Genomic DNA, 27,044 nt, shown 5'->3' with positions numbered 1-27,044 from the left:
ATTGATGTTATTCTACTGTGTCTGGAAAACACTAGTTGCAGACATGGGCATAGCCCATCCAGGCACAGTAGAGGAGGAAGCAGCATCTGGCCTAGAAGCATCACTATTTCTTTGGCAAGACTAGTATCTAGCTGAGAGATTCTTAAGACTATTTAACTCTTCTTGTGTCTCTGTACTTAACACACCACCTTTTTGATAATTTGCTTTTCCATATAGTTTACCTACAGGTTAAAAAGACATATATATTAGTTAAAATAGGGGATATAGATCAAAACACTATGGTACATGGTGAAATTTGTTAAAGCCAAAGGGTGAGTGCCTGGGAGGTGCTAGAGCAGGTGGGGGGGAGTGTCCATTATTACTGTTAGCACTCTTCTGTCTATAAATGAACATTTCCATAATAAATTGTTCCATAAATATTGGCTGCCAAATAATGCAGGTACTTACGCCACTTGGCCATTGTATTTTCATAAATTTATTGAGCTTCTTCAAGTATATCAGGCTTTGCACTCCATCTTTGCAATTCACATTCACATTTAGATATGCTGATAAAGCTAGATGCTGGAATTTGCAAGGCTGCAGAGACTTATCCTGGATTGTGGGAAATTGACGAAAGTTATGTCCTTGTCAGGATGTTTTATGATCAGCCAGCTGGACTTAGAGGTCCTTCAGTCACCTTTGCTAACAGGCTTTTTTCCAGTTATTTTTAGCCATATCTTTACATCAGTGTTTCTCAAATCAGAAAGTAATTCTGAAGGTTGATCTTTCAAGATAGGAATTCCTCTATTGGGGGGTTTAATAGGAGGGTAGTGACACAGTTTCTATAATTTCTTCTCCCTGTAATATCTCTTTGTCTTTTATATTTTGCTTGGTTGATTCTGTGGTTCTCTTTTCTGTCTTTATGATATCTTTCTCAAAGCTAATAAGCATTCTATTAAGTCCTTCTCTGTTCTATCTTTAAATAAGTTAGTCCAGTGGGGGAAACCATAGCTGATAAATATAAAAATATCAAAACTACTGAGGTTCCTTTATAAAAAGCATTCCAACTAATAAGTGAAGCGAATGATAGAAATATAAAAATTACAATAATGATTAATTTTAGTGGTTAATGACTCTAGATAGTGATCATCAGTGGCCACTAAAATCCCCAAAAGAGAAAACAGATATTAGTACCACTTGGTGGAACTATACAACACTACCAATAAAGCATTCTTGTCCAAACAACAAGCCTCTATATCTAACTACCAATATATAGGAAATACAGAGAGGACAAAGGAACATCCCAAATGTGAAGAACGCTTCAGAACAGAACAAAGTACATGATTCTTGTGGGGAGTGGAAGAAATCTGTAAATTAAAAGAAACATGAACACTATTAACGCATTATCATTTGTATACCTTTTGGGGTTTGAACAAATTATATAAAACTATTTATGATAAATTTGTAAGAATTTGAATCCTAAGTGAATAATGATGGTTTTTAAAGTAATGCATGAAACTATAAGATACCTGGAAACATTTTAAAATAATAAAGCAGGAGTGAAATTGGAGAGTACTGAAATAAGATTAGTCTTGAGCTAGTAACTGTTGGAGTTAGGTGATGAGATACATGGAGTTCAATGTACTCTTTGCTTTTATATGCATGTAAAATTTCCATGATAAAAAGTTTTTTAAAAATTTAGATTTCTGGTTTTGAATCCTACAGAAATGTAAACATTTCTTTCCTGAGGTATTTAAAGTTGTGTCTGTTTTTGCATATAGGTTTTTTTTTTTTTTTTTTTTTTTTGCATTTTACTTATCTGATAAAAATTATGTTGGTATGATGTCTGGAAAAAAACATTTTACTATAATTATTGTTACCCTTTTAATAATATAAAAAGCTATTTAAAATCTTTAATCACTAACTAAGTCAAAATTTTTACATGTAGAATTTACTTTAAAACTAGGTCACAAGGCTAGGGGTGTAGCTCAGTAGGAGAGCACATACTTAGCATATGCAAAGCCATTAGTTCAATTCCCAGTGCCAAAAAATAAAAAGCAAAAACAAAGTCAAACTCCCAGTATATTTTATCTAAATGCTTCTTTCTTAAATTTAGTTTGTCAAATTTCAAATTTTTATTGACAAATACATTGAATTTAAGTAAGTTTTACATTTTCTTTCTAAAACAGCAAGCTAATAAACTCTTTAACTAATCCCTTTGAGATCTTAATTTTTTATTTTTCATGCTTTTATTTCCAGGATAAAAATCTACTTACAGCTTTCTAGTGCAATATGTAATCTGTATCAAGCCTCCTAGCCTAATACTAAGAAGTGCCCTAGCTTTAACTTTGGGGTTGACTTTTCAGTTTGTTTATTTAATTTATTTTATTTGGGTGCTGGAGACTGAACCCAGTCCTCATGCATACTAATCACATACTCCACCACTGAGCTAAACCTCCAGCCCTAGTTTGTTTTTTTTTTAAGCTTAATTTATTTACCTAACTTGCTTGGATGCTCATTACCAATGCATGGAATTGATTGTATTTTTACTTTAGGTACTTGCTACAGCCACGAGATAATGGAAACAAGTCATCCAAAACTGATGACTTGGGATCTCTTCGATTAAATATATGTTATACAGAAGACTATGTGCTTCCTTCAGAGTACTATGGTCCTTTGAAAACTTTGCTGCTAAAATCACCAGATGTTCAGGTACTTTAGAAATTTTCAGTATATGATTTAATATAAAAAAAGCCAAGCTAATTCTGAAATGATGAAGAAAAGGTATCAGAGTGTCAACTTTTTTGAAAAAGTGTATTTATTTATCTGAACCAGAGTATTCATTGCAATGTATGCAGATTTATTCTCTGATAAAAATTTAGGAAATTAAATTTTCTATAAACAGATACATGAACAGTTGAATTCTGTTTATAAGTTAGTGATTGAACATAATTATGTTTTCTTGATTTTGTGCTTTTTTTCCTATCTTTATGTATTCTAGCCAATATCTGCCTCAGCTGCTTACATTTTGGGTGAAATATGTCGAGATAAAAATGATGCAGTTTTGCCTCTTGTACGATTGCTGCTGCACCATGATAAACTTGTTCCTTTTGTCACAGCAGTGGCGGAATTAGACTTGAAGGATACCCAGTAAGAATTATATTTTATTAAATGTTAACTATGTATCATTAAAATTGGACCTTAGTTTATGCTGAGTTGTTTCTATGGTCTGAGTTCTTTTGTATTAACCAGCCCTACTATATAATTTGACTGAAAAGAAATGCATAGGAAATAGCAAAAGCCATTCCTTTTAGGTTACAGACAAATCCACAACAGTAAGAATAACAACTGATAAAGGAATTTTTTTCACACAATGAAATTCTTTGTTACTGTTATTAATCAGTATAACGATTCACGTGTCACAAATAAACTACTAGGACAGAAGTTGTTTTGCCCCATTTTCCATTATGTGGAACCCTTATATGCAAACATGACTTTATAACAAGTAATCAGTGGTTTCCCAGTCCCTTCAGAGTCTATTTTATGGGCATGTAAACACACAGAGACACATTGTATTAGTGTCTGTTTTATGGGCATGTAAACACACGGAGACACATACAAAAACATTGTATGTTTTTGGTTCATGAACATGATTTTTTTCTTTTTGCTACCTGAATTTTCACATATTTTTAGAAAGTAATTTTGGTAAATTTGAAAAACTAATAGTAGCAAGCTTTTCTTTTTTAATATTTTTTTTAGATAATGGCAATATCTTTATTTTTTTAATTAATTAGTTTTATTTATTTATGTGGTACTTAGGATCAAACCCAGTGCCTCACACTTGTTAGGCAAGACCTCTATCACTGAGCCACAACCCCAGCCCCTGTAGTACCAAGCTTTTAAGTAGATGGTAAAAATTTTCTGACCAAAGTCAAATATGTCATATGGATTTCACAACCTTTTTTACTACACTGATTTCACTTATTTTTATTTCTGTTTCAGAGATGCAAACACAATTTTTAGAGGAAACTCTCTGGCTACCCGATGTCTGGATGAGATGATGAAAATAGTGGGAGGGCACTACCTGAAAGTAACCTTAAAATCTACTCTAGATGAGGTAGAGTGCACTTCCTGTAATGATAGGCTCTGGCCTTGTTACTGTTTCTCTTTCAACAAGTTGTCTGTGGATGGGAAGGATCTGTCCGTTTTATTGAAAGAATAAGGCTAAACACTTTAGAAGTGGATTATTTACCTTTATTTCAATAGATTTTTACTCAAGGCACATTATAGTGTAATCTACATAAAGATTTGTTTTTGTAGTTCTGTTTTAACTAGAGTTTCAAAGATATGAGAAATACTTTTTGATATAGTTCTTTAGGAAAATTGTATACTTTTATATGTTATCTCTGGATGGGGGCTTTCAACTTTGCTGCAGTTTTAATTTTTATCATTAATTTATCAGAAAAAATTATTTTCTTTTTTTATTGGTTGTTCAAAACATTACAAAGCTCTTGACATATCATATTTCATACATTTGATTGAAGTGGGTTATGAACTCCCATTTTTACCCCAAATACAGATTGCAGAATCACATCGGTTACACATCCACGTTTTTACATAATGCCATATTAGTGACTGTTGTATTCTGCTACCTTTCCTATCCTCTACTATCCCCCCTCCCCTCCCCTCCCATCTTCTCTCTCTACCCCATCTGCTGTAATTCAATTCTCTCCCTTGTTTTTTTTTCCCCTTTCCCCTTAGAACCTCTAATATGTAATTTTGTATAACAATGAGGGTCTCCTTCCATTTCCATGCAATTTCCCTTCTCTCTCCTTTTCCCTCCTACCTCTCGTCTCTGTTTAATGTTAATCTTTTCCTCATGCTCTTCCTCCCTGCTCTGTTCTTAGTTGCTCTCTTTATATCAAAGAAGACATTTGGCATTTGTTTTTTTAGGGATTGGCTAGCTTCACTTAGCATAATCTGCTCTAATGCCATCCATTTCCCTGCATATTCCATGATTTTTGTCATTTTTAGTGCTGCGTAATACTCCATTGTGTATAAATGCCACATTTTTTTTTATCCATCTATTGAAGGGCATCTAGGTTGGTTCCACAGTCTGGCTATTGTGAATTGTGCTGCTATGAACATCGATGTGGCAGTATCCCTATAGTACGCTCTTTTAAGGTCTTCAGGGAATAGTCCGAGAAGGGCAATAGATGGGTCAAATGGTGGTTCCATTCCCAGCTTTCCCAGAAATCTCCATACTGCTTTCCAAATTGGCCGCACCAATTTGCAGTCCCACCAGCAATGTACAAGTGTACCCTTTTCCCCATATCCTCGTCAGCACTTGTTGTTGTTTGACTTCCTAATGGCTGCCAATCTTACTGGAGTGAGATGGTATCTTAGGGTGGTTTTGATTTGCATTTCTCTGACTGCTAGAGATGGTGGAAAAAATTATTTTCATTTTGTCAAATTATTTAGAAAAGAACACTGACTGAGAAATTATTTTCCAGATATGTGAATCCTCAAAATCCTGTGAAATTGATCCTATTAAATTGAAAGAGGGAGATAATGTAGAAAACAATAAGGTAAGTTCTTATCATGCCTGCATTAAAAATTGGGTCTTGGGCTGGGAATGTGGCTCAAGTGGTAGCATGCTCGCCTGGCATGCGTGCGGCCCGGGTTCGATCCTCAGCACCACATACAAACAAAGATGTTGTGTCCGCCGATAACTAAAAAATAAATATTAAAAATTTTCTCTCTCTCCCCCTCCCTCTCTCACTCACTCTTAAGGAAAAAAAAATTGGGTCTTAATGATGCACCAGTCTCCCGCTTATGTTGCATTAATGCTCTGTGAAAGGAAGCAGTGCTGTTTACTTTTGTTTACTTTTGCATTAGCCCACTATTCATAGCATCCCCTAGGACCAGCTTTTGTTTGTTTGTTTGTGGTACTGGAGCTTGAACCTAGAGGTGCTCTACCACTGAGGTATACCTTCATATTTTTTTAATTTTGAGACGGTATCTCACTAAGGTGCCCAGACTGGCCTTGAACTTGAACTAAGCCTTCTTGGTTTCTGGGATTATAGGTATTTTCCACTATGGCAGGCCCAGGACTAATTTTTAAGAATTTTACGTCAGTGGTTTCACTCTGTTTTTGTTTCTGATTATCTCATTCTTGGTTTTAGTAACAGTTGTGGAGCTAGGCTATATCTAGTTGCAGCCTACATTCTGACTATTCCTTGCAGGTCACACTGATAAGGCTAAGTAGCATATTGACTTGGTCAGTCAATATTTTTAGTTGCCTCTGGGAAACTTATATATTAGGGTTCACAAGTTTTCGTTGTTGTGAATAATAGTGTCACATTGTCCTGTTGTCTGCATATCTTGAGTTATTTCCCTTTCCATCATTTTATTTTCTCTAGCGTCCTATGAAGTTTATTCTTATGGTCACCTCTTATATCTAACAAGTCTAAATTTAATTGATTAAATTAGGTCAGACTGTTAATTGCCCTTTAACTGAATGAGATTAGAGAAGGGAAACAGGGTTTTAGAATACTAGATAGTGACTGTCCAGTAAGTCTCATTTTCAATGCATTTTTTTCCCATAAAGATTGTTGAAGATATGTGGAAGTCAAATCTTAATATTTCCTTTTAAATTTTGCAGGAAAATCTGCGTTACTATGTGGACAAGTTATTTAGTACAATTGTAAGATCAAGTATGAGCTGCCCCACTGTAATGTGTGATATCTTTTATTCTCTAAGGCAAATGGCTACTCAGAGATTTCCTAGTAAGTGCCTTATTTTACTAACCATAGCATTTGATGTACTACATTTTTGGTAGGAATTGTGTGTTTTGGGTTTATGTGAAATGTTTAAGATTCATAGGTACAGTTTTCTTTAGTTTTTGAAAATAATTCCTGCTTTTTCCTGAGACATCTGGTTTGTTTTTCTTATAATCTCAAAACATATAGTCCATTTAGTTCAATATAATGGCAACTTTATTATATAAAGAACAATTCAAATCGAGAAACACAAAAATTTAGAACTATAAGTAAACATGCCATATGCTTATGAGTTTGTTAAATATAATAAAAATCTTTGTTATTATAACCATCTTTTCTGAATGCATGTATTCAAATAGTTATAATCTTTAGTTCCATACAGTTGACTAGATTTAACAGTCAACTGAGAATGCTAAGGTTTTGGTGGTGAGATGTTTTTATAGAAATGGTCTTTAACATTGGAAACATTTCAGCTATGGGCTGGGATGTAGCTCAATGGTAGAGTGTTGCCTAGAAAAGTATTATGTTAAGGTTTTGTTTGGAAATATTTCATAAAATTATGAGTTTCTCTTGTACGGTCAGTACTTGGAAGAACTCTTAATTTCAGTACATCTCTGATATGTAAATATACTGGCTATAGCTGTCTTTCCAGATCTGTATATAATGGAGGTGAGGGAGCTACTTAAATTATCAGTCTTTCCCAGCTATGTGAAACTGTAAGTTTATTCCTGTAGCCAAATGAAGAGATTTTGCTATTTTATTATTTTAAATGTATATGTTTATCTGCCCTGTGCTTAATTTACTCAGTACTAAAGTGGTGTGGCTGAGTTGTCTAACTTGTAGATAAGTTCAGATCTGGATATCTTGGCTGTTTATAGTAAAGACATAAGCATTAACCTCAAATAAGTATGCTAAATTTGGTCCTTATAACAAAAATAAAGGGTATAGAGACATTAACATATGAGAATCTTCTGAGTCAGAATCTTATGAGAAATGCTGAGTCAGTTATATTTTTAAAATAGTGAATTAGATCATGCTAACCATAGTGACTATTTAATGAGCTAACAGGCACAATGCTAGCCCAGAGCGTCCTTTCAACACTACTTGAGGTGATTACCACTCCTATTAGTTAAATAATGAACCCAAGGTCAAGTGAGATTGAGTAAGTCTCAAACCTGGGCCTTGCCTACTTCAAAGCATGGTTGCTAATCACTGTACTCTAACTACCCAGTGATTTTGGCCTTAAATCTGTTTTAGCTATTTAATTGTTGTTTATATAAATAATCTAAAACACACCTTATGATTTCTTTATAATTTCAACTGTATCTCTTTATCTTTTTGTTGGCATCACTATTATTAGGTCTTCATATTGTCAGTCTACCCCAGTATTGGTAATTTTGTTGCTATGAAATATTTTCATATTTTCTCATTTATTCTTACTACCCTGGGAATATGGATGGAGAATAAACAGGCAGCCGGGGGCTGGGGGTGGAGAGCAAGTATTATTAAAGAACAACAAATTAAACAACTTGGTCGTGGTTATCTGTTGAGTGATTTATAAAGAGTTAAAACTTGACTCATACCCAGAGATTCTTTCTCTCACCACCTACTTCTCTACCATCTGATTGTCATGTTAGGTGTTTAGTCTGAAACAAATGCTGTAGATGAATGATCAAAGCCACCAGTAGTCTTCAGTTCATCTGCATTTTAATATGAAATGTTGATAGCTTTTCAAAATAAAGATGTCTGACAAATTGTTTTTAATTATTCAGAAATCTTGATATCAGCAAGATTTTTAGGGAGGAATTAACAATAACCTAAAACTGAAAGGGATTTCAGTGTTACCACTAGGCAGTGCTAGATAACTACTTTTATTTTTGTTATAGTTTCAAGAGTTACTTCTGGTAGATGAGGAAGGAGGTATTTTTTCAAATTAAAATCTTTCTAAAAGCTTAGTAGCTTTGCCTTTCATTTTCTTGAATATTATTTCTTTCAGATTATTTTAGGCATGTAGTGTTCTTTTAATTTAGTCATAATCATTACTATCACTTCATCAACTCAGTTCTTATTAGACAAATTATATTGCTCTCCAACTTAGTTTACATGTTTTTATGCTTTTTTACTTTATCATCTTTGTTTTTCAATTCAGTGTTTTGTGCGTGACATTTCACCATTTTTTTCCTGCAGATGACCCTCATGTTCAGTACTCTGCAGTGAGCAGCTTTGTATTTCTTCGTTTCTTTGCTGTAGCCGTAGTATCACCTCATACTTTTCATTTGCGACCTCATCATCCAGTAAGTGTTCTTCTCAAAGCTTTATTCCATTTTTATTTATTTTTAGTAAAATGAAAGAAAGATAAAATAAGCCAATTTCACTTGACTCTTGTTTTCTTATAATTGGTACTTAAATTTACTTGACATTTTTCTTGGCCATCAGCCAATCTTTTAGATAAGATTAAAAATTTTACTTGTTAAGAGATGTTTTTTTTTTTTTACAGGAGTGATAAAACTCTAAAAATTATTGGTGATGAGCACAAAGGGGATTCATTATATTTTTCTCTCTGCTGTGTGTGTTTGTAAATTTTCATAATACAAGGTTTTTTTGGTTTTTTGTTTTAACCTCATTAGTTACAGATTTCATTCTGATTGTGGTGGTGGTTGTTTTGAGTGGTTGTTAACAGAAATTGTTTTACTAGTTTATTAAAATACTTTAATCTTGTGGATATTTAAAAATCTCAGAGAACTTTAAATAGGCTCATTTAAAAAAAAATTTTAAGTTATAGATAGACCCAATATCTTTATTTTATTTATTCATTTTTAGGTAGTGCTGAGAATTAAACCCAGTGCCTCATAAATGCTAGGCAAGTGGTCTATCATTGAGCTACATCCCCAGCCCTTCATTTTTGAAAAATGTAGGATCTTCTGTTGGAACATAATTTGGTAGCTCCATATATTACTTTTTATTTACCTGAGGTAGTATTGTAAATATATGAGATTTAATTTTTTTAAAGCTTACTATCTTTTTGTTCTGAAGCCTTATTTATTTATTTATAGTTGTAGATAGACATCATGCCTTTATTTTATTTGCTTTTTTTTTTTTTTTATGTAGTGCTAAGAATCGAACCCAATGCCTCATGCATGCTAGGCAAGCACTCTGACACTTGAGCCACAGCCATAGCCCCCTGAAGGTCTTATTCATATAATAAATAATAGCATTTATTTAGTGCTTACTTTCTGCTATGCCTGTTCTAACTGCTTTAGTTCTCCTAGTAAGACTTGGAATAAATTCTTTTATCACACCCAAGTACAAGTAAGGAAATCACAATACAATAATTTCTTTAGGATCACACAATAAATAACTGATTAGATCTTACTCAATTTGGACTGAAATATTCTAACTCAGTCTTCAATCTGAGTTTTTAACCCTGTTTCTTCCAACCTCTAAGATAGACATTAAGGACTTGTGCTATATTAAACATTATGCTCAGTACTGGCAATGCCCTCAAGAATTTCACAGTCCAGAAGAGTTGCTTATTAAGTAATACAATGTAGGGAAGACATGTACGTTTTAGAGTTAAACTGGGTTGAGTAATCATTCTTTCTGGATAGCTACATGACCTTGGCTACTCATTTAACTTTGTGAAAACTGAATAGAACCACGTTGCAGTGACAGCAGCATACCCTTTCTTCTCAAAGGACAAATGTTCTGCATAATCATAACAATGATGGGCCTTTGTTCGAAGGGCTGTCCTTTCTGTTTCCTCTGTTACTTAAGTTATACAGACCTCTGGGGGCAGTGAAACCTTGGTAGCAGCATTTTGTACACAAACAGAACTCCCACCTCTGAACCCGTGGCTCTGCCTTGTACTTAGACTTGGAATTCCATATTCCTGTAACAGATGTTGAAATTAAATCCTTTTAATCATAGGCTGTGTTTTAGGTCACTATTTTCCAATAAGTATTCCAAAAAGACTGCTTCAAAACTGCTATATAATTTTATTATTTGCTTTTATCTCCAATTTTATTGCAATTTTTTCTTTCTTTCGTCATTCCTGGTGAGGCTTGAACCACATTTCTGCTTTTTTTTTAAGAACCTTTGAGTCTAATTGTCATTAACAGGACAATACTTATGATAAACAATCTAAAACTCTATACATAAATTTAAAGCTAGCTTAGTACCAAGTAAGGAGTTTAGATAGGTTGATTCTGCTATAGAAACTTGAGAGCAGGCAATGAATGATCCCAGTGATCAGGGATGATGACATTGTCAAGACCAGTATTGAGGGGTACCGAGTAGTTTGGAGAACTGATGAAAAGTTGGTGGATTTTATACCTAGAAATTCATTGAATTGTGAGAAAGTGTTTTAATAGAGTAGAAGAGAAGCAAGTCAGATTGCAGAAGATGAAAGAATAAGTAGATATATATAATTTATCCTAGGAAATATATCAAAAGTGAGCTTTCCCTGCTGCTAAAAGACACTGACAAATTCAGGAATGTACACATGCATATGCGTGTTTGTGTGTGTCTGTGTGGGTATGAATGATTTTTTTTTAAAATTTATGGGTGATATTAACAGTGACATGGTAGACCACTTTTGAGAAGTTTAACAGCAAAATGAAGAAAAGGACTATCCTTCTCTACCACCATTCTCTCATTAATAGCTCCTTTTAAGACCCAGCCAAGGCAGACTTTTTTAACCTGCTAGTCTGGTTGTATGCCTGTCTTGTGCCTGTAGTATTGTGTGGCTCTCCTAGTCATGACATTTTTCATGCTGTCATATGAACATCTGTGTACAATCTTCACTTGTGGGCTATTAATACATGAAGAGCAGAACAGGAATATGTTCCAGATTTGTGTATCCTAAGCACATGGCACAGTGTCTAGGACAAGTAAATGCTCAAGTGAGTGAGTGAATGATGAAAGATGGTGAGAGCTTATCAAATGATGAGTGTAGTTTAAATAGAGGGAGAAATTGAAGAGAGAAGGGGTATACTACCAGATCGATGTCTCATAGGATTCAGAAAGAGTGTCTTTAAAAGAAAAAGCAGTAAAATAAACCTTGGAGAAAAGATTGAAAGATCGTGGTGAACCATATGAAAAATGTTTCTGTAGACCAGAAATAGACAAATAATAGCACTTTCATATGATTTAACCTAATACAAGGAAAAAGGATAGGAGAATGGTTACTAGGTTAGTTTGGGGTGAGAAATTCAACGTTTTAATTTAATAAATGTTATATAGCATCTACTGAGTGCCAGTGGCAGGATGTGTGATAGGTGCCATTGAGTAGGTAAATCCTGATCATCTGTGACTCATCTGTGAAAAATTATAGTGAGGGGAAAATTTAGTACAGCTTATACAGAAAGTACATCAGGGAATCAACAGCAGCCAGAGTGACATAATTGTCAAACAGTATGGAAGACCATGTTGATGTAGATAAGCTTCTGCTCTTCTGAAATTGAATAAAATGTTTTGTTCCCTTTCACTGATTCAAGGAAGAAGTAATCTAAACCACTGAATTTAAAACAAAATTTGACTGGAAAAGTCTTAGTGAAATTCAGTTCAAATTCAGTTTACCAGGACACCTGAAGAATATTGCTTTCTTAAAAGGCGGAGAATTTTAGGGCCTTTCATAGACATAATGGAACCTGGGTGTTCCAACTAAAGTATTTTCTGATTAAAACTTAATCCAGCTCTGTAACTGTTTTGTAAGTATCTTACAGAGGTCATTTCCCAGATAGTCCTTCTTTTCCAGATTGCCTCACATCCTGGTTTTTTCTTCCTCCTTCGTTTTCATTGTGGGGATTTTCATTGTACAGATTCTGTTTTCACTGCCTGTTTTCATTGTGGGGATACTAAGAAAATTAAGGAATGTCAACTAAAAATTATACTTGTCTACATCTAAATTTTCCTGAATTTTCTTTTAATGGAAGGTATTGTTTTACTTTGAATCCCTAAAACAAAGAAAAATGGTCTGTGTCCTGGTGGGATGTAGTTGATTCCATGGATATGTGGTTTGGTGAAAACTCAGCAGGCTATACATCTAAGACCTAGTCACTTCACTGTATGTAAATTATATCTCAGTTTATAAAAATAAAGAACAATGGCTTATGAGAAGGGGCTAGAGAATAGCTCAGGGTAGAGTCTCACTAGCAAGTGTGAGGCCCTGGGTTCAATCTTCAGCTCCACGAAAAACAAAACTCATGAGAGAACACCATTTGATCAATTTTATTTACATTTACTTTTTTCAGGTAGGCAGGCCTGTAAAAACACTCTAGATAATAGACCAAATAGTTACCTTCAGGTAAGATTCTAAGTGAATGGGGTGACTACTCATTTCCTAGTCTAGCTTTATGTCTTTACTTTCATGGTGAAAAGAGTTGATTGCAGAAGCCATATAAATTATTGAATATGCTAAATGGATTGAGCTCAGAAAATTTGGAAACTACCCTTTTAAGTTATAAGTTAGAAAAAAGTAGATAACAGTCAAGATTCCAAAAACGAATATGATTTGTCAGGTAGATACTTTCCATATTGTACAAAATAACTTGTTTATAGTATTAGTTAAATTATGGCTTTCAGAAGTAACACATCAATCATTAAATATAATTACTTTGAGAGGAATTTTCAATTACATGTGCCTTCTTCAGTCTCCTAATTCCTTAGTTCAGTGAGTTGTGTGCCGCCTTGTTTATATTATCTATGTTGGTGATTTGAATGAACTCTTTTGAGTCACCGTTTTAGAGACATGTAGCTCATTCACTCTACTTTTTATACAAATTGTGTTTCTTGAAAACTTAACGAGAATTTTGGTCTTCTTGAATTCTCTAGGATGCACAGACAGTTAGGACATTAACTCTCATCTCAAAAACCATTCAAACTTTGGGAAGCTGGGGGAGCCTTTCCAAAAGCAAGGTGAGTCTTCACATATTTTCTTTTCACACTTTTAATTATTGTTCTATTTTATGATTCACCTACCTCCTTCCATATTAAAATCAAAACCGGGGAGGGGAAAAAATTATATACACATAGATGCAATAGTTATCTTTTAGGTAGATGTTGCATCTTAGTCACCTATTGAAAAAGACAGTTTTACTCATCTGACACACCTGAGGAGGGAGAAGTCCAGTAAGAAACTTCAGGAACAATCTGGTTATCTAACCATCTATGCCATAATCACCTACCAACTTTAAAAGAAGTCCTCAGCTCCAATCCCTATTATCTGGATATATATAATCAAACCCTTTCAACCCTTAATCCTTAGCTTAAAATAAAGTCCATTATTTTCTTAGTTCTCTACTTACCCATAAATTCTCTGTTTTTTCTTAGTCAAGTTTCAAAGAGACATTCATGTGTGAATTTTTCAAAATGTTTCAAGAAGAAGGATATATTATAGCAGTTAAAAAGGTATGGTTTTTTTTTTTTTCCTGAACATAATAGCATGTCATATCATTATTCCTAGGAGTCAGCCTCCAGTTTAAAAAAAGAATGTTTAAACTATCCATCAAAAATACTCTCCACCCCCCCCCCCACCAACTTTTCCTCTCATAAAAAGCTATGGGTTTTGTAGTGGAGGGGGATGGCTTAGTGAGTGATAGAGCATCTATCTAACATGCACAAGGTCCTGGGTTTAATCCCCAATATTGCAAAAAAAAAAAAGAAAAAAAAAGTCATGAGTTTTTACACTAAAACAGTGTCTAAAGAAGTTTTAGGAACAGCTACTCTTGTCACAAATTATAAAATTTCTATAGTTAAGGTTTCTTGACGGTAATACTATTTGGAGCCAGATAATTCTTGATTGTATAGGACTGACCTGTTTTAATTATAGGATGTTTAGCAATATACCTGAATTAGATGTCAGTACATCCCTGGTTTTCACAACCAGAAATGCTCCAGATGTTTCTAAGAGTCTCTGAAGAATAAAATTGCCTCTAGTTGAGAACCCCTGATCTAAGGGTAAAGGCCTAATGTGCCTGTAATATAAGGGACATTTAATTACCATAGTAAAAATATATGAATTATTGAACATTTAATGAGTAACACATTTGAGGCAGTAACCAAAGATATGTTACCAAAAAATTAAAATATTCAGATGGGTATAGTATATACCATCTTAACATGAGGGCTGAAACAAAAAGAAACTATGTGCTTCAAAGTTGAGAATGTTTTGAATGTCTTTAATTTCTTTATTCTTTTTAAGCAAATATGTGAAATACATTTTTTATTTGCTCTTTTTAGATATACACGAAAGTAGAGTATATTTTGACATATTATATATACATGGTGTATAACTACTCTAATTAGGACCCCATTCTTCTGGTTGCACATGATGTGAAATTACACAAGTCGTGTATTCATATATGAGCATAGGAAAGTGATGTCCAACTCATTCTACTGTCTTTCCTATTCCCCACTTTTCTCTTCATTCCCTTTTATCTAATCCAATGAACTTCTATTCTTCCCCTCCCCATCCTCCCTTGCTTGGGATTAGCATCCATATATCAGAGAACATTTGGCCTTTGGTTTTTTTAGGACTGGCTTATTTCACTTAGCATGATAATCTCCAGTTTCATTCATTTACTGGCAAATTTCATTCTTCTTTATGACTGAGTAATACTCTATTGTGTATATATACCACATTTTCTTTATCCATTGATTCGTTGAAGGGCACCTAGGTTGGTTCCATAGCTGAGCTACTGTGAAATTGAGCTGCTATAAACATTGATGTGGCTGCATCACTGTAGTATAAACCAAGGAGTGGAGTAACTAGGTCAAATGGTGGTTCCATTCCAAGTTTTCTGAGGAATCTCCACACTGCTTTCCAGAATGGTTGCACCATTTGCAGTGCCACCAGCAATGTGGGACAATTGAGTGTATCTTTTCCTCCACATCCTTGCCAACATTTGTTGTTGCTGTGTTCTTGATAATTGCCATTCTGATTGGAGTGAGGTGAAATCTCAATTTTAATTTGCATTTCTCTGATTTCTAGAAATGATGAACATTTTTTTCATATATTTGTTGACCATTTGTTACTTCTTCCTCTGTGAAGTGCCTATTCAGATCTTTTAACTGTTTATTGATTGGGTTATTTGATTTTCTTCTGGTGTTAAATTTTTTGATTTCTTTCTATATCCTGCAAATTAATGCTGAATCTGAGGTACAGGTCGTAAAGATTTTCTCCCATTCTATTATAGGCTTTTTCATTTGATACCATTTTACTTATTGATTATTGATTTTACTTCTTGCACTTTAGGGGTCTTATTGAGGAAGTCAGTTCCTGTGCCCATATGTTCGAGTTGGGCCTACCTTTTCTTCTAGTATGTTCAGGGTTTCTGGTCTTATACCTAGGTCCTTGATCCACTTTAAGCTGAGTTTGTGTAGGGTGAGAGATTGGAGTTTAATTTCATTTTGCTACATAAGGATTTCCAATTTTCTCAGCACCATTTGTTGAAGAGGCTATCTTTTCTCCAATGTATATTATTGGTGCCTTTGTCTAGTATGAGGTACTATATTTTTGTGGGGTCGTCTCTGTTTCTTCCATTCTGTACCATTGATCTATTTACTGTTTTGGTGCCAATGCCATGCTGTTTTTGTTACTAGAGTTCTATAATATAACTTTAGGTCTGGTATTATGATGCCTTCTTGATAAGGATTGCTTTGGCTATTGCTAATTTTTCAAGATGAATTTCATTAGTGCTTTTTCTATTTCCATGTAGAACATCATTGGAATTTTGATGGGAATTTCATTGAATCTGTATAGCACTTTTGGTAGTATGGTCATTTTGACAATACTAATTCTGCCTAGCCAAGAACCTGGGAAGTCTTTTCATCTTCTAAAGTGCCCCTCAATTTCTTTCTTTAGTTTTCTGTAATTTTCATTGTAAAAGTCTTTCATCTCTTTTGTTAGATTAATTCCTAGGGAATTTTTTGGTTTTTTTTTTTAGAAGCTATTGTGAATGGGATGGTTTTCCTAATTTCCCTTTCAGCTGATTTGTCATTGGAGTTTAGGAACGCAATTGATTTATGAGTGTTAATTTTGTATCCTGCTTTAGGAGTTCTGGAAGTTTTGTGGTGGAGTATTCTGGGTCTTCTAAATATAGAATCATGTCCTTAGCTAGCAGAGATAGTTTTAGCTCTCCTTTTCCTATTTGTATCCCTTTCATTTCCTTCTTTTGCCTGATTGCTCTGGCTAGAGATATTTGAGTACTGTGTTGAATAGAAGTGGTGAAAGTGGGTATCCCTGTCTTGTTCCTGCTTTAAGCCTGTTGATATAATGAATAATATTTATTGATTTCCGGATGTTGAACCAACCTTGCATCCCTGGGATGAAAACCTGGGGAGTTCTTATTCACAATAACCATATAATTTGGTATCTGTACCAGGACACTTTTAAGAGTAATAAGGAGTATAAGCCTATTAAGTCCCAAGTTTCCAATATAACCAATGGCATGTAAGTTAAACTGAATTTTTTTTATGATGTACCTTTTTGCATGGTGTAATATTTGCCCGTTTCTCCATTTAGTTCTTGGATGAAATTTCATCGACTGAAACTAAAGAGTCCAGTGGTACAAGCGAGCCTGTGCACCTGAAAGAAGGGTAATTGAATGAAACTAGACATGAAAGTTATGTTTCAGTGTAAACATTAAATACAAAGAGCAAGGGTCTAGGAATGAGTTTCTGTTCTTATGCTAGGACTGCCTAGGTCACATTAGTCAGGTAGGTCACCCTCACTGTCCTTCAAATTAACAGAGGGGCACAACTCCCTGTCCATAATAATCCCATGTTGTTTCAGTGAAATAGGTATTAGAATAGTTAGAAAAAGTGACAGCGTTATTCAGTTTTAAAGTAAGCTAATCATGATAGGAAATTAAGGGGGCGATTCCTTATTTGGCCCTTTTTATTCTGTATGTAGCATAATTTTAAATACTATATTAATTAAAGACTTCATCTCCTAGTACCACCAAAATAAATACAAGAATCATAAATAGCAAAAATATTGTCATATACTTATTACAATTTTGCATGTCATTTAAAATTAAAGGATCATTCTTTGTTATGGATGAACCAATTGAATTTTGTAGCTAAATATTTACCTCTTGTTTTGACAGTGAAATGAATAAAAGAGCTCAGGGAAGAACTCGAATTGGAAAAAAGAATTTCAAGAAACGGTGGTTCTGCTTAACCAGCAGGGAGCTCACCTACCACAAACAGCCAGGTAGTTGTGTTTATGCTTTATTGTGGGTTTTTCCCTCCAGTTCTCAGTGAAGCTTTCCTTTTTATTTCTTTTCTTTCTTTCTTTCTTTCTTTCTTTCTTTCTTTTTTTTTTTTGAGAGAGAGAGAATTTTTTAATATTTATTTTTAGTGGATATGATGTGTTGGTGGACACAACATCTTTATTTTATTTTTTATGTGGCGCCGAGGATTGAACCCAGTACCCCGCGCATGCCAGGCGAGCACGCTACCGCTTAGCCACATTTCCAGCCCCTCCTTTTTGTTTCTTAATTCACTGTAGTGAATTCTTTCATAGTAGTAAAAGTGTCTCATGGTGATATAAAGAATAAAATAGATAGCTGACTAGTGACACCATGTAAATTATATTTTTTGCACACATTGAATTTCTTGTGTTATTAGAAATGACATTTTTTTTAGTATGTTTTGTTTTCTGAAATAGCCTGGTAAATCCCTATTGTTGTAGTCAGTATAGAAGGAAGAACAGTTAAACCCCTTAGTACTTGGAAGTTACTTTAACTCTTAGGCATATCAGTAGGATTCAATATCAAATGATTTCTTTTTTTTTTTTTAGAAGACATCAGCTAAAATTCACCACAGTCATACCATAGATTGTGGTTCCTGTACAATTGTCAGATTCATTGTAGGCTGTTACCCAGCCTAACCCAAGATGGAGGTTTTTAATAGTTTGCCTCCTAAAAAGACTGTTGTCACAAATGGGCTATTAGGGTAAAGAAAGCCGTCTTTCTACAGTGTGATTTGAGAGGTATAGAGAGGCAATTTGTCCCTGAGAGGGTAAAGCATTGTCTACAGTTAAAGCATTATCTGGCGTAAAGCATCTACATACAGAAGACCATTAGCTACTGATAATTTAGCAAGAATAATTATAATGTCAAGGCCCTAGATCACAAATAGTAGAATCTCATTCATCTGAAGTGATCAGGATCCCAAGATATTCACTTAACCAAGAAGCTGAGTAAAGAATCATTTAAAAAATAAAGCAAAAAGATGCATATTCTTAGTATTTATAATTTTTTAGCATTTTGTTTACTTGTGTGTGTGTGTGTGTGTGTGTGTGTCTGTTGCTGAGGATTAAATCCAGGACCTCAGCCTATTTGTTTACCAATCTTTGGATAAAGAACCCTAGTCTTTGAGTACGACAGTAGAGATTTGAGTATAGATTAGATTGTACTTCCTCCTTTGTCTTTTTTGTGTAAATATATTTCTAATGCTTCAATTTTCAGGTTGAATTTTTTCCAAAGTGAATCTAGATCTGAAAGAGAATCCACGTACAGAATCCTTTTAGATTTTCAGGATAGTCACCCTGAATTTCCTACCTTCTGTCTCACCCCAACATCAGTTTTATTTGTATGGGCATGGGTTTTCTTTTTCGAAGTCTTTTCAAAAAAGTCTTTTCTTGGCTTTCAAATAAATGATAAACTTATTAGTAGAGACACTTATTTTGTCACTTCATATAATATTTACAATATGGAGAACTGGTATAGTTTTGGGAGCAAAGCCAATGGAGTTGGTAAGCAAAATAGCCTAACCAATGGAAGTGGAAAGGTGTAGGCATAACAGAATAGCCTAGGGACCAAAAACATTCAGCATCTCATAGGCATCTCTCAGTGGATTTTACAGAGGAAGTGAAAAATCTTATTAGTTAATCCATCAAGTCTCTTAGATGAAGATCTGGTAAGCGAGCTTCCACTATAAATTCTAGAATGATAACAAACATCAGATATAAGATACTTTTGAGAGACTGTAGGCACAGTTAAATAGATTGCTTCACTGGAGATTAGAAGAATAATAAGAATAGAAGAATAATTTAATAATAAGAAAATAATAAAAATAATAAGAAAAAAATTTTTTTTAAGAGACTGAGTTTCAGTGCATTTCCCAGGCTGGTCTGAAACTCCTGGGTTCAAGTGATCCTCCTGCTTCAGTCTCTGAAGTAACTGGGTTTACAGGTATGTGCCATCATATTAGCTAAGAAAAAAAAAAAATTGTTCCATAATTCTTTTTTTTTTTTTAAATATATTTATTTTTATTTTAGTTCTCGGCAGACACAACATCTTTGTTTGTATGTGGTGCTGAGGATCGAACCCAGGCCGCACGCATGCCAGGCGAGCGCGCTACCGCTTGAGCCACATCCCCAGCCCTCCATAATTTTTTAGGAACAGCTTAACCAAATTATATGTCCAAATGTATTAGTAAAAAACAAAATGCATTGTATTTTTAAACACCCCATTTCTTATAGCAGATAAATACTAAGACAAAGATCAGTGGGATATAGATAGGATATTTCAAATATTTTAGAAATTGCAGCTTATATTGATTATGTTCTCACCTGTGAATAGCATAGGTACCAATTATGTACACTTAGGTATGTTTACATTTAAATAATGAGTTACTTTTTCCTCACTTAAAGCATTTCTAATCTAAACCAATATTCTAAAGTCATTTGTTTATAATCTCCTTTAAGAATTATATAATAGCTATGAGCCCTTCTAGAAAACCGAACATAGAACATAGACACAAGATTTTGCATTTAATTTCACAGAATTCATAAACCTTGAACCACTGTTCTGTCCAATGGCTTTAAGAGGATAAAATTTTATAGAATTAGGTCACTGTTGTATAAAACAGACACCATGGAACTGCGTTGTTTTCATATTGGAGGAATGAGACATAGGAGGTTTTGAGATTATTTCCCAAAGCCTACAGTTAAGCATTCATGCTTTTTTTTTTTTTTTTAACTATTTTGATGAATTTTTCTCAAACTGTATTACATGCTTTCCTGCCTTCTATAAAAGAATTCATTGAATGAAAGTTTACTTTTTCTAGTTGACTTGGGGCTGTCATTAATAATATTATTATATGGTACTCTGATTTCATGATATTTTCAGGGCTACTTATGGGTGTGTGCAGCTGTTTATTCCAGCTAAATGCCTTTACTCCCCAGTTGACCTGGACTGTTCTGCTTTTTATGTACTCTGTGTTTGTATTATGCAGTTTTCTTCATCTTATGGTCAGGCTGTCTACTTAAATTCCTTGTGTTGTCAGGGAACCATTACATAGCATCGCATCCTGTTCCCATCTCAATCATCAGCCTCCACTTTTTGCTGCTAAGTTTCTGTAAATGAGGGTGCCCGAACTATATTTGTTAAAATTATGCAAAAGATTACAAGGCTTCCAGTGAAGTTAGTAGGACTTTTCCCCATGAATAAATGGACTTTGCATTTCCTGGTTGTTCAGCAGATGTTTTGCTTACTTCCTGTTTCCTTGCTGTTTTCTAGGTAGCTAGGTACCAGTTAAGTAATCTCTTGATATATTTACTGTGTAACTACAGTGTCTGAAAGAATGCCTCCCAGATTGTCTATAGCATAGCTTTACATAATTGAATCTTTCACTTAATCTCCTGCTAAAACGTATTATTCTGAATCAATATTTCTACCTCAAAGAAACAAATAAGTGGTCTCTTTCCAGTTTTCTTGAAAATGAATTAATAGAATTTTCTCAGTGTTAAGGATTTTTATCCAGTAAATTGTTGAATTTTTGATGTCCACTTACACAGTTACTAATAAGCAATAGTAAGCAAATTATCTTCAGTATAGTTAAATTAATGTGTAGCAAATGAGTGTTAATTAATCAGCTATCAGTAATGATTACCTTGACAGCTTTTTGTTGATATGTTGATTGTGCTTATGATTATGATTTTATATTACTATACTATAATGTAGTCATATTCTACAAGGAAAAATTCTCCTAGTTGTATGCTGAAATTAAAAGTTATTTATGTTCCAGTGTCTTTGTGACTCATCCGTTCTCATTTTTTGCATTTTCCATATGGGACCATACCAAACTGGCTCTTATAGTTCCTTTAAATTGTGTTTTTTACATTCATGCTTCTGCATATGCTCTATCTAGAAATCCTTTTTTTTTCCCCTTCTTCCATTGTGTAATCTGGTGTCCTTTAAGCTTCAAATTAAATATCAACTCTTTATAGATGTTATTTTAAGCCTCTAGCCACCTCAGTATAGCTATTCCTTTATTGTACTTTCTTAGCCACCTTAGCTTTATAACATCTGGTTCAGTATAGTCACTACTTTTATCAGTCTCTTCACCTAGTCTTTTAACATGCTCTGTGGTAATGGCCATATTATTGGGGCCATAAAGGCATCTAGTAAATGTTCTTCAGAGAACACCAGGTCTTTCAGATGTGCTATCATCTGAATTACTTTGAGAACCACAGCTCTAAGTTACTAAACATACTAATAGGTTATTAACAAATTTGTCTTTGAAATTCCTTTCTATAAAATTTGATATTATCTACTTTTGAAAACGTTATTACAATAATAAGGGGAGAGAAAATAATGCCTTAAACCAGTTGGTTGCAGTGGAAGTGATAAAAATGGATCCCATTCCTGATCTCTTTTAAAGATAGTCATCAGAGGATTTGCTCAAGGACTAGATACTAGGAGTGAGAGAGGCACCAACAACTAGAGGGATGATGTTATCTTTTTTAAAATAAATACATGGAGGTGGGCATGGTGGTGCACACTTTCCCCCATACCCATAAAATCACTTCTAGCCTATGCAGTGTGAAATGGCTAAAATTCAAGCAGAAACCTGCAGTTTTATTAGTTTGAATATCAAAGGATGGAGTTCAGGGCTGGCAGATAGGCTGGATGTGGAGGTGAGGAGAAGAGAAGCCATTCAGTCTGCATCTGAAATCCATAGCTGACTCTTAGTTTGATCATGCAAGGGGAAATGCCAAAGAGGCTCATGAAAAGCAATAACTGAAAATTTTTAAAAGATGAGCAAAGATTTCAGCTTTTGTCCTCATGGGAGATAAGACTTTAGAATTTTACTTAGAAAAGTTTAGTAAACACCCCAGAATTTTCATGGAAATCTTTAAAAGGTGGTGGTTTAGGAGGATTAAGAATAGCAAAGTATAATCAGGCATGGTGGTACAGGCCTGTAATTCCATCTACTCAGTAGGCTGAGGTAGGAGGGTTACAAGTTTGAGGCCAGCATAGGGAACTTAGCTAGGCCCTATCTCAAAATAAAAATTTAAAAGTGTTAGAGCACTTACTTAGCATAGACAAGGCTCTGAGATGAATCCCCACTATCACAAAAATAAACAAACAAATGCCAAAATATAGTATAAACAAAATATAAAACCAAGATTCAGAGTGATCAACTGATGTTGTAACTGTTAAAGGACTGTAGTCTCAGTAGTATTTCATCTGTAATACCCAGTATATAGTGAAACATGATAACTTGAAAAGAAACAGGAAACCATGGTGCACAATCAACAAAAAATGCAGTCAGTGGGAGTAGATCCTAGATGATCTGCATGTTGGAAATGGCAGACATGGACTTTAAAGCTATTATTATAAATATTTCAAAGACTTAATGAAAAAGGTCGTCACAATGAGTAAAGAAATGGGAGAATCTCATCGGGGGAAGAAAACTATGAAAAGGAATCAAATAGAAATTTCCAAATTGAAAAGTATAATATATGAAATGAAAAATTCACTGTCTGGGCTTTTTAGCAACAGAATGGAGATACCAGAAGAAAGGTTCAGTTAGCCTGAAAACAGATCAGTGGATACTGACCCACTTAGGAACACAAAGGCGGGTAAAGCAGAATGTGGAACAATATCAGGCAATCAAGCATTTGCATGCATGGTCATACCATCCCAGAAGAATAGTAGATAAAGAATGGGACAGAAAAAAAATATTCGAAGAAATAATGGCCTAAAATTTCCCTCATTAGTCGGCGGGGAATCATTATTTTACAGATCTAGGAAGCTCAGTGAACTGCAAACATGATGAATACGAAGAAAACTCCACTGAGACATGACAATCAAACCAGCAATAAAGAAAAATCTTATAAGGTTACATATAAGGGAACTGTAGTACAGTTGACAGCTAACTTCATGGGTGAAGTTACTGAACTTTAAAATGCTGAAGGAAAAAGTTCTCAACCTAGAATTATTTGAATGAAAATTTCCTTCAAATATGAAAATATCCTTTAGATAAATAAAAGCTGAGACTTCATTGTCAACAGGCTTTATGATAGGAAATGCTAAAGGAGATTCTTCAATCTAAAGGAAAATAATACCAAATGAAAACTTAGGTCTATAAGAAGCAATGAAGAACACAGGAAATAGTAAATATGTGGATAAATGCAAGGAAATCTGTTTTCTCAGTTCTTTAAAAAGTAACTTTTTAAGGCAGAATTTATAATGTTGAATTGTGGTTTTATAGCATATCTGAATATAAAATGTATGACAATAGTAGCACAAAGGAAGGGGATACAGTAATTTATTTTATTTATTTATTTATTTATTTATTTATTTGGAGAGAGAGAGAGAATTTTTTTAATATTTATTTTTTTAGTTTTCGGCAGACACAACATCTTTGTTTGTATGTGGTGCTGAGGATCGAACCCGGGCCACACGCATGCCAGGCGAGCGCACTACCACTTGAGCCACATCCCCAGCCCAAAGTAATTTATTTTAAGGATCTTATATTTTATGAAGTGTCACAAAAATAATTTTAAGAAAACTGATGAGTTAAGACTATATATTAATAACAGACTCTTAGAGGGGTAAAAAAAAAAAATGAGTATAACTAACCAGACCCCTCTTCCCACCCCCAAAATAGTAAGAATGGCAAGAAAAGAAGAACAAAGGATCAAAAATCAGAGGGGGCAAATAGAAAACAAATAACACAATAATGGTTTAAACCCAACTATATCAATAATTAGAGTAAATATAAATGAACTGTATTTGATTATTACAAACTGACTAGCTTTTTTAAAAAGCAAGATCCAGTAGTATACTTTCTGTAACATATGACTTTAAATATAAAGATGTAGATACATTGAAAGTAATTAGACGGGCTGGGATTGTGGCTCAGCAGTAGATTGCTTACCTAGTACGGGTGGGACCCGGGTTTGATCCTCAGCACCACATTAAAAAAAATAAAAATAAAGGTATTGTGTTGTGTCCATCTACACCTAAAAAATAAATATTTTTTTAAAAAAAGAAAGTAATTAGATGGGAATAGACATGATGTAAACTTAATAGTAATCCTAGACAAAATAGTCTTTAAGACAACTTTTTCCAAATAAGTAAAGGCATAGTTCATAACGCAAAGAGCATTTATGAGGAAGGCATAATAATTCTAAATGTGTGTGTACCTAATAATAAATTCATTGTAGTTGGAAGAGAGACACAGAATTGAAATAGACATGTCCACAATTAGAGTTGAACATATTTGATATTTTTTTTCCAGTAATTGATAATATAGGCCAGGAAAATCTGTGAAAATATATAAATTTGAAACAATACCCTCAATCAACTTAATCTAATTTAAATTTATGTAACATTACACAAAATAAAGAACACATGTTCTTTTCCTGTAAATATTGGAATATTCATCAAGCTAGACCACATAGTGGAGCATAAATCTCAGTAAATATCAAAAGGTGGATGTTATACAAAATAAGTTCTCTGACCACAACAGAATTAATAAACTTATGATATCTAGAAAAGCCTTCAGATATTTGGAAATTAAATAACATACTTCTAAGTAACCTGTAGGTCAAGAGACTCCAGGGAAATTTAAAAATATTTTTAAATAACCATGAAAAAGTGACCAACACATCAGAGTTGTGCGATATAGCTAAAATGGCACTTAAAGAAAAATCAATTGCTTTAAATGTTCACATTAGAAAATAAGGAAAATCTTCAAGACCTTAGGTTAGGCAGAGTTTTCTTATGTGTGTTATGTTTGTCTGTCTCATAAAAGAAAAAATTGGTAAATTGATTCTCATCACAATTCAGAACTTTTTAAATTTTATTTCAAAAGTCATCACTAAGAAAATGAAAAGAAGAGGGAGGGAAAGGGAGAGGATCATGAACTAAAATCAGTCTCCATGCGTGTATGAGTTTGTCAGGAACTGAGAATGGGAACCAGACTAAACTGTCAGGGCACGTGAGTGGTCTTACTGGGAAAATGAAACTGTGCTTAAATTTGTTTATTCTGATGATTGCACACTCACTAGAGTTACAAAAATATATTCAGATATACACTTAATATGGATGAATTTTATGATATGTAAAATGTTTGTCTGAATAGTGCTATCAATTGTATTTTGTTTTTCTAGTTTCTTAAGTTTCCAACTTAAGAAACTAGAAAAAGAACAAAATAAATCCAAATTAAATGGAAGAATAGCAAAAATAAAGAGAATAATCAAAATAGAAAAGACAACTTAATAGTGAAAAGTAACAAAGTTAAGCTTTAATACAATTGAAAAAATGCCTAACAAGATTGATTAAAGGGAAAAAAAAGAAAACACAAATTAACATTATTAGGAATGGCAGAGGAAAAGATCGTTACAGGTCCTAATGACATTAGAAAACTAATAACTACTTTGAGCAACTTTCTATCAATAAATTTGCCAATTCACATGGATGGACAAATTTCCTAGAAAAACACAGCTGATCAGAACTGACACAAGCAAAAGTAGGACATCTGAAAACCCTTTCTGTTTTTGAAGAAATTTGTGATAAAAACAAACTCCAGGTAAGATAGATTTACTGGCAAAGTCAGCCAATTACTTAAAGAAGAAATAGTATCAACCTCAAACACAAAACTCTTAGAAAATAGAAGGAAAAGCCGGACATGGTGGCATATGTCTATAATACCAGGCACTTGGGAGGCTAGGTAGGAGGATTACAAGTTTGAGGCCAGCCTCAGCAACTTTAGCAAGGCCCTGAGCAACTCAGCAAGACCCTGTCTCTAAATAAAATATAAAAATGAGCTGGAATATTGCTCAATGGTTAAGCACCCCAGTACCAAAAGTTAAAAAAAAAAAATGGAAAGAATACTTATGAACTCATCTTTTGAAAACTGTGTAATTCTGATGCTAAAACCAAAGGTTTTACAAGAAAAAATACATAGAATGAATTAATTCCAGCAAGAGGAAAAGGATAATACATCATAACCAAATGGAGTTTGTCCTAAGAATGCAAA

The 27,044-nt window shown here is 33.9% G+C and overlaps 1 protein-coding gene across 2 annotated transcripts in view; it reads left to right on the top strand.

The window, feature by feature from the left end:
* Positions 1-27,044, top strand: part of Rasa2 (RAS p21 protein activator 2) — a 113,576-nt gene that overhangs the window by 70,079 nt on the left and 16,453 nt on the right. The window contains exons 10-19 of one of the 2 annotated variants that reach the window (XM_076867189.2): positions 2,535-2,691; positions 2,981-3,129; positions 3,982-4,096; positions 5,493-5,567; positions 6,644-6,767; positions 8,949-9,055; positions 13,593-13,676; positions 14,091-14,168; positions 17,284-17,357; positions 17,870-17,976. In XM_076867189.2, the coding sequence (XP_076723304.1) occupies positions 2,535-2,691; positions 2,981-3,129; positions 3,982-4,096; positions 5,493-5,567; positions 6,644-6,767; positions 8,949-9,055; positions 13,593-13,676; positions 14,091-14,168; positions 17,284-17,357; positions 17,870-17,976 (1,070 nt within the window). Of the gene's footprint in view, positions 1-2,534; positions 2,692-2,980; positions 3,130-3,981; positions 4,097-5,492; positions 5,568-6,643; positions 6,768-8,948; positions 9,056-13,592; positions 13,677-14,090; positions 14,169-17,283; positions 17,358-17,869; positions 17,980-27,044 lie in introns of both variants that reach the window. The other variant, XM_076867188.2, reaches the window with a different exon arrangement.

Source organism: Callospermophilus lateralis, chromosome 10, assembly GCF_048772815.1.
Source record: "Callospermophilus lateralis isolate mCalLat2 chromosome 10, mCalLat2.hap1, whole genome shotgun sequence".
Taxonomy (NCBI): Eukaryota; Metazoa; Chordata; class Mammalia; order Rodentia; family Sciuridae; genus Callospermophilus; species Callospermophilus lateralis.
The sequence above is the reverse complement of the archived record's forward strand: the minus strand, read 5'-3'. Positions and strand labels throughout refer to the sequence as shown.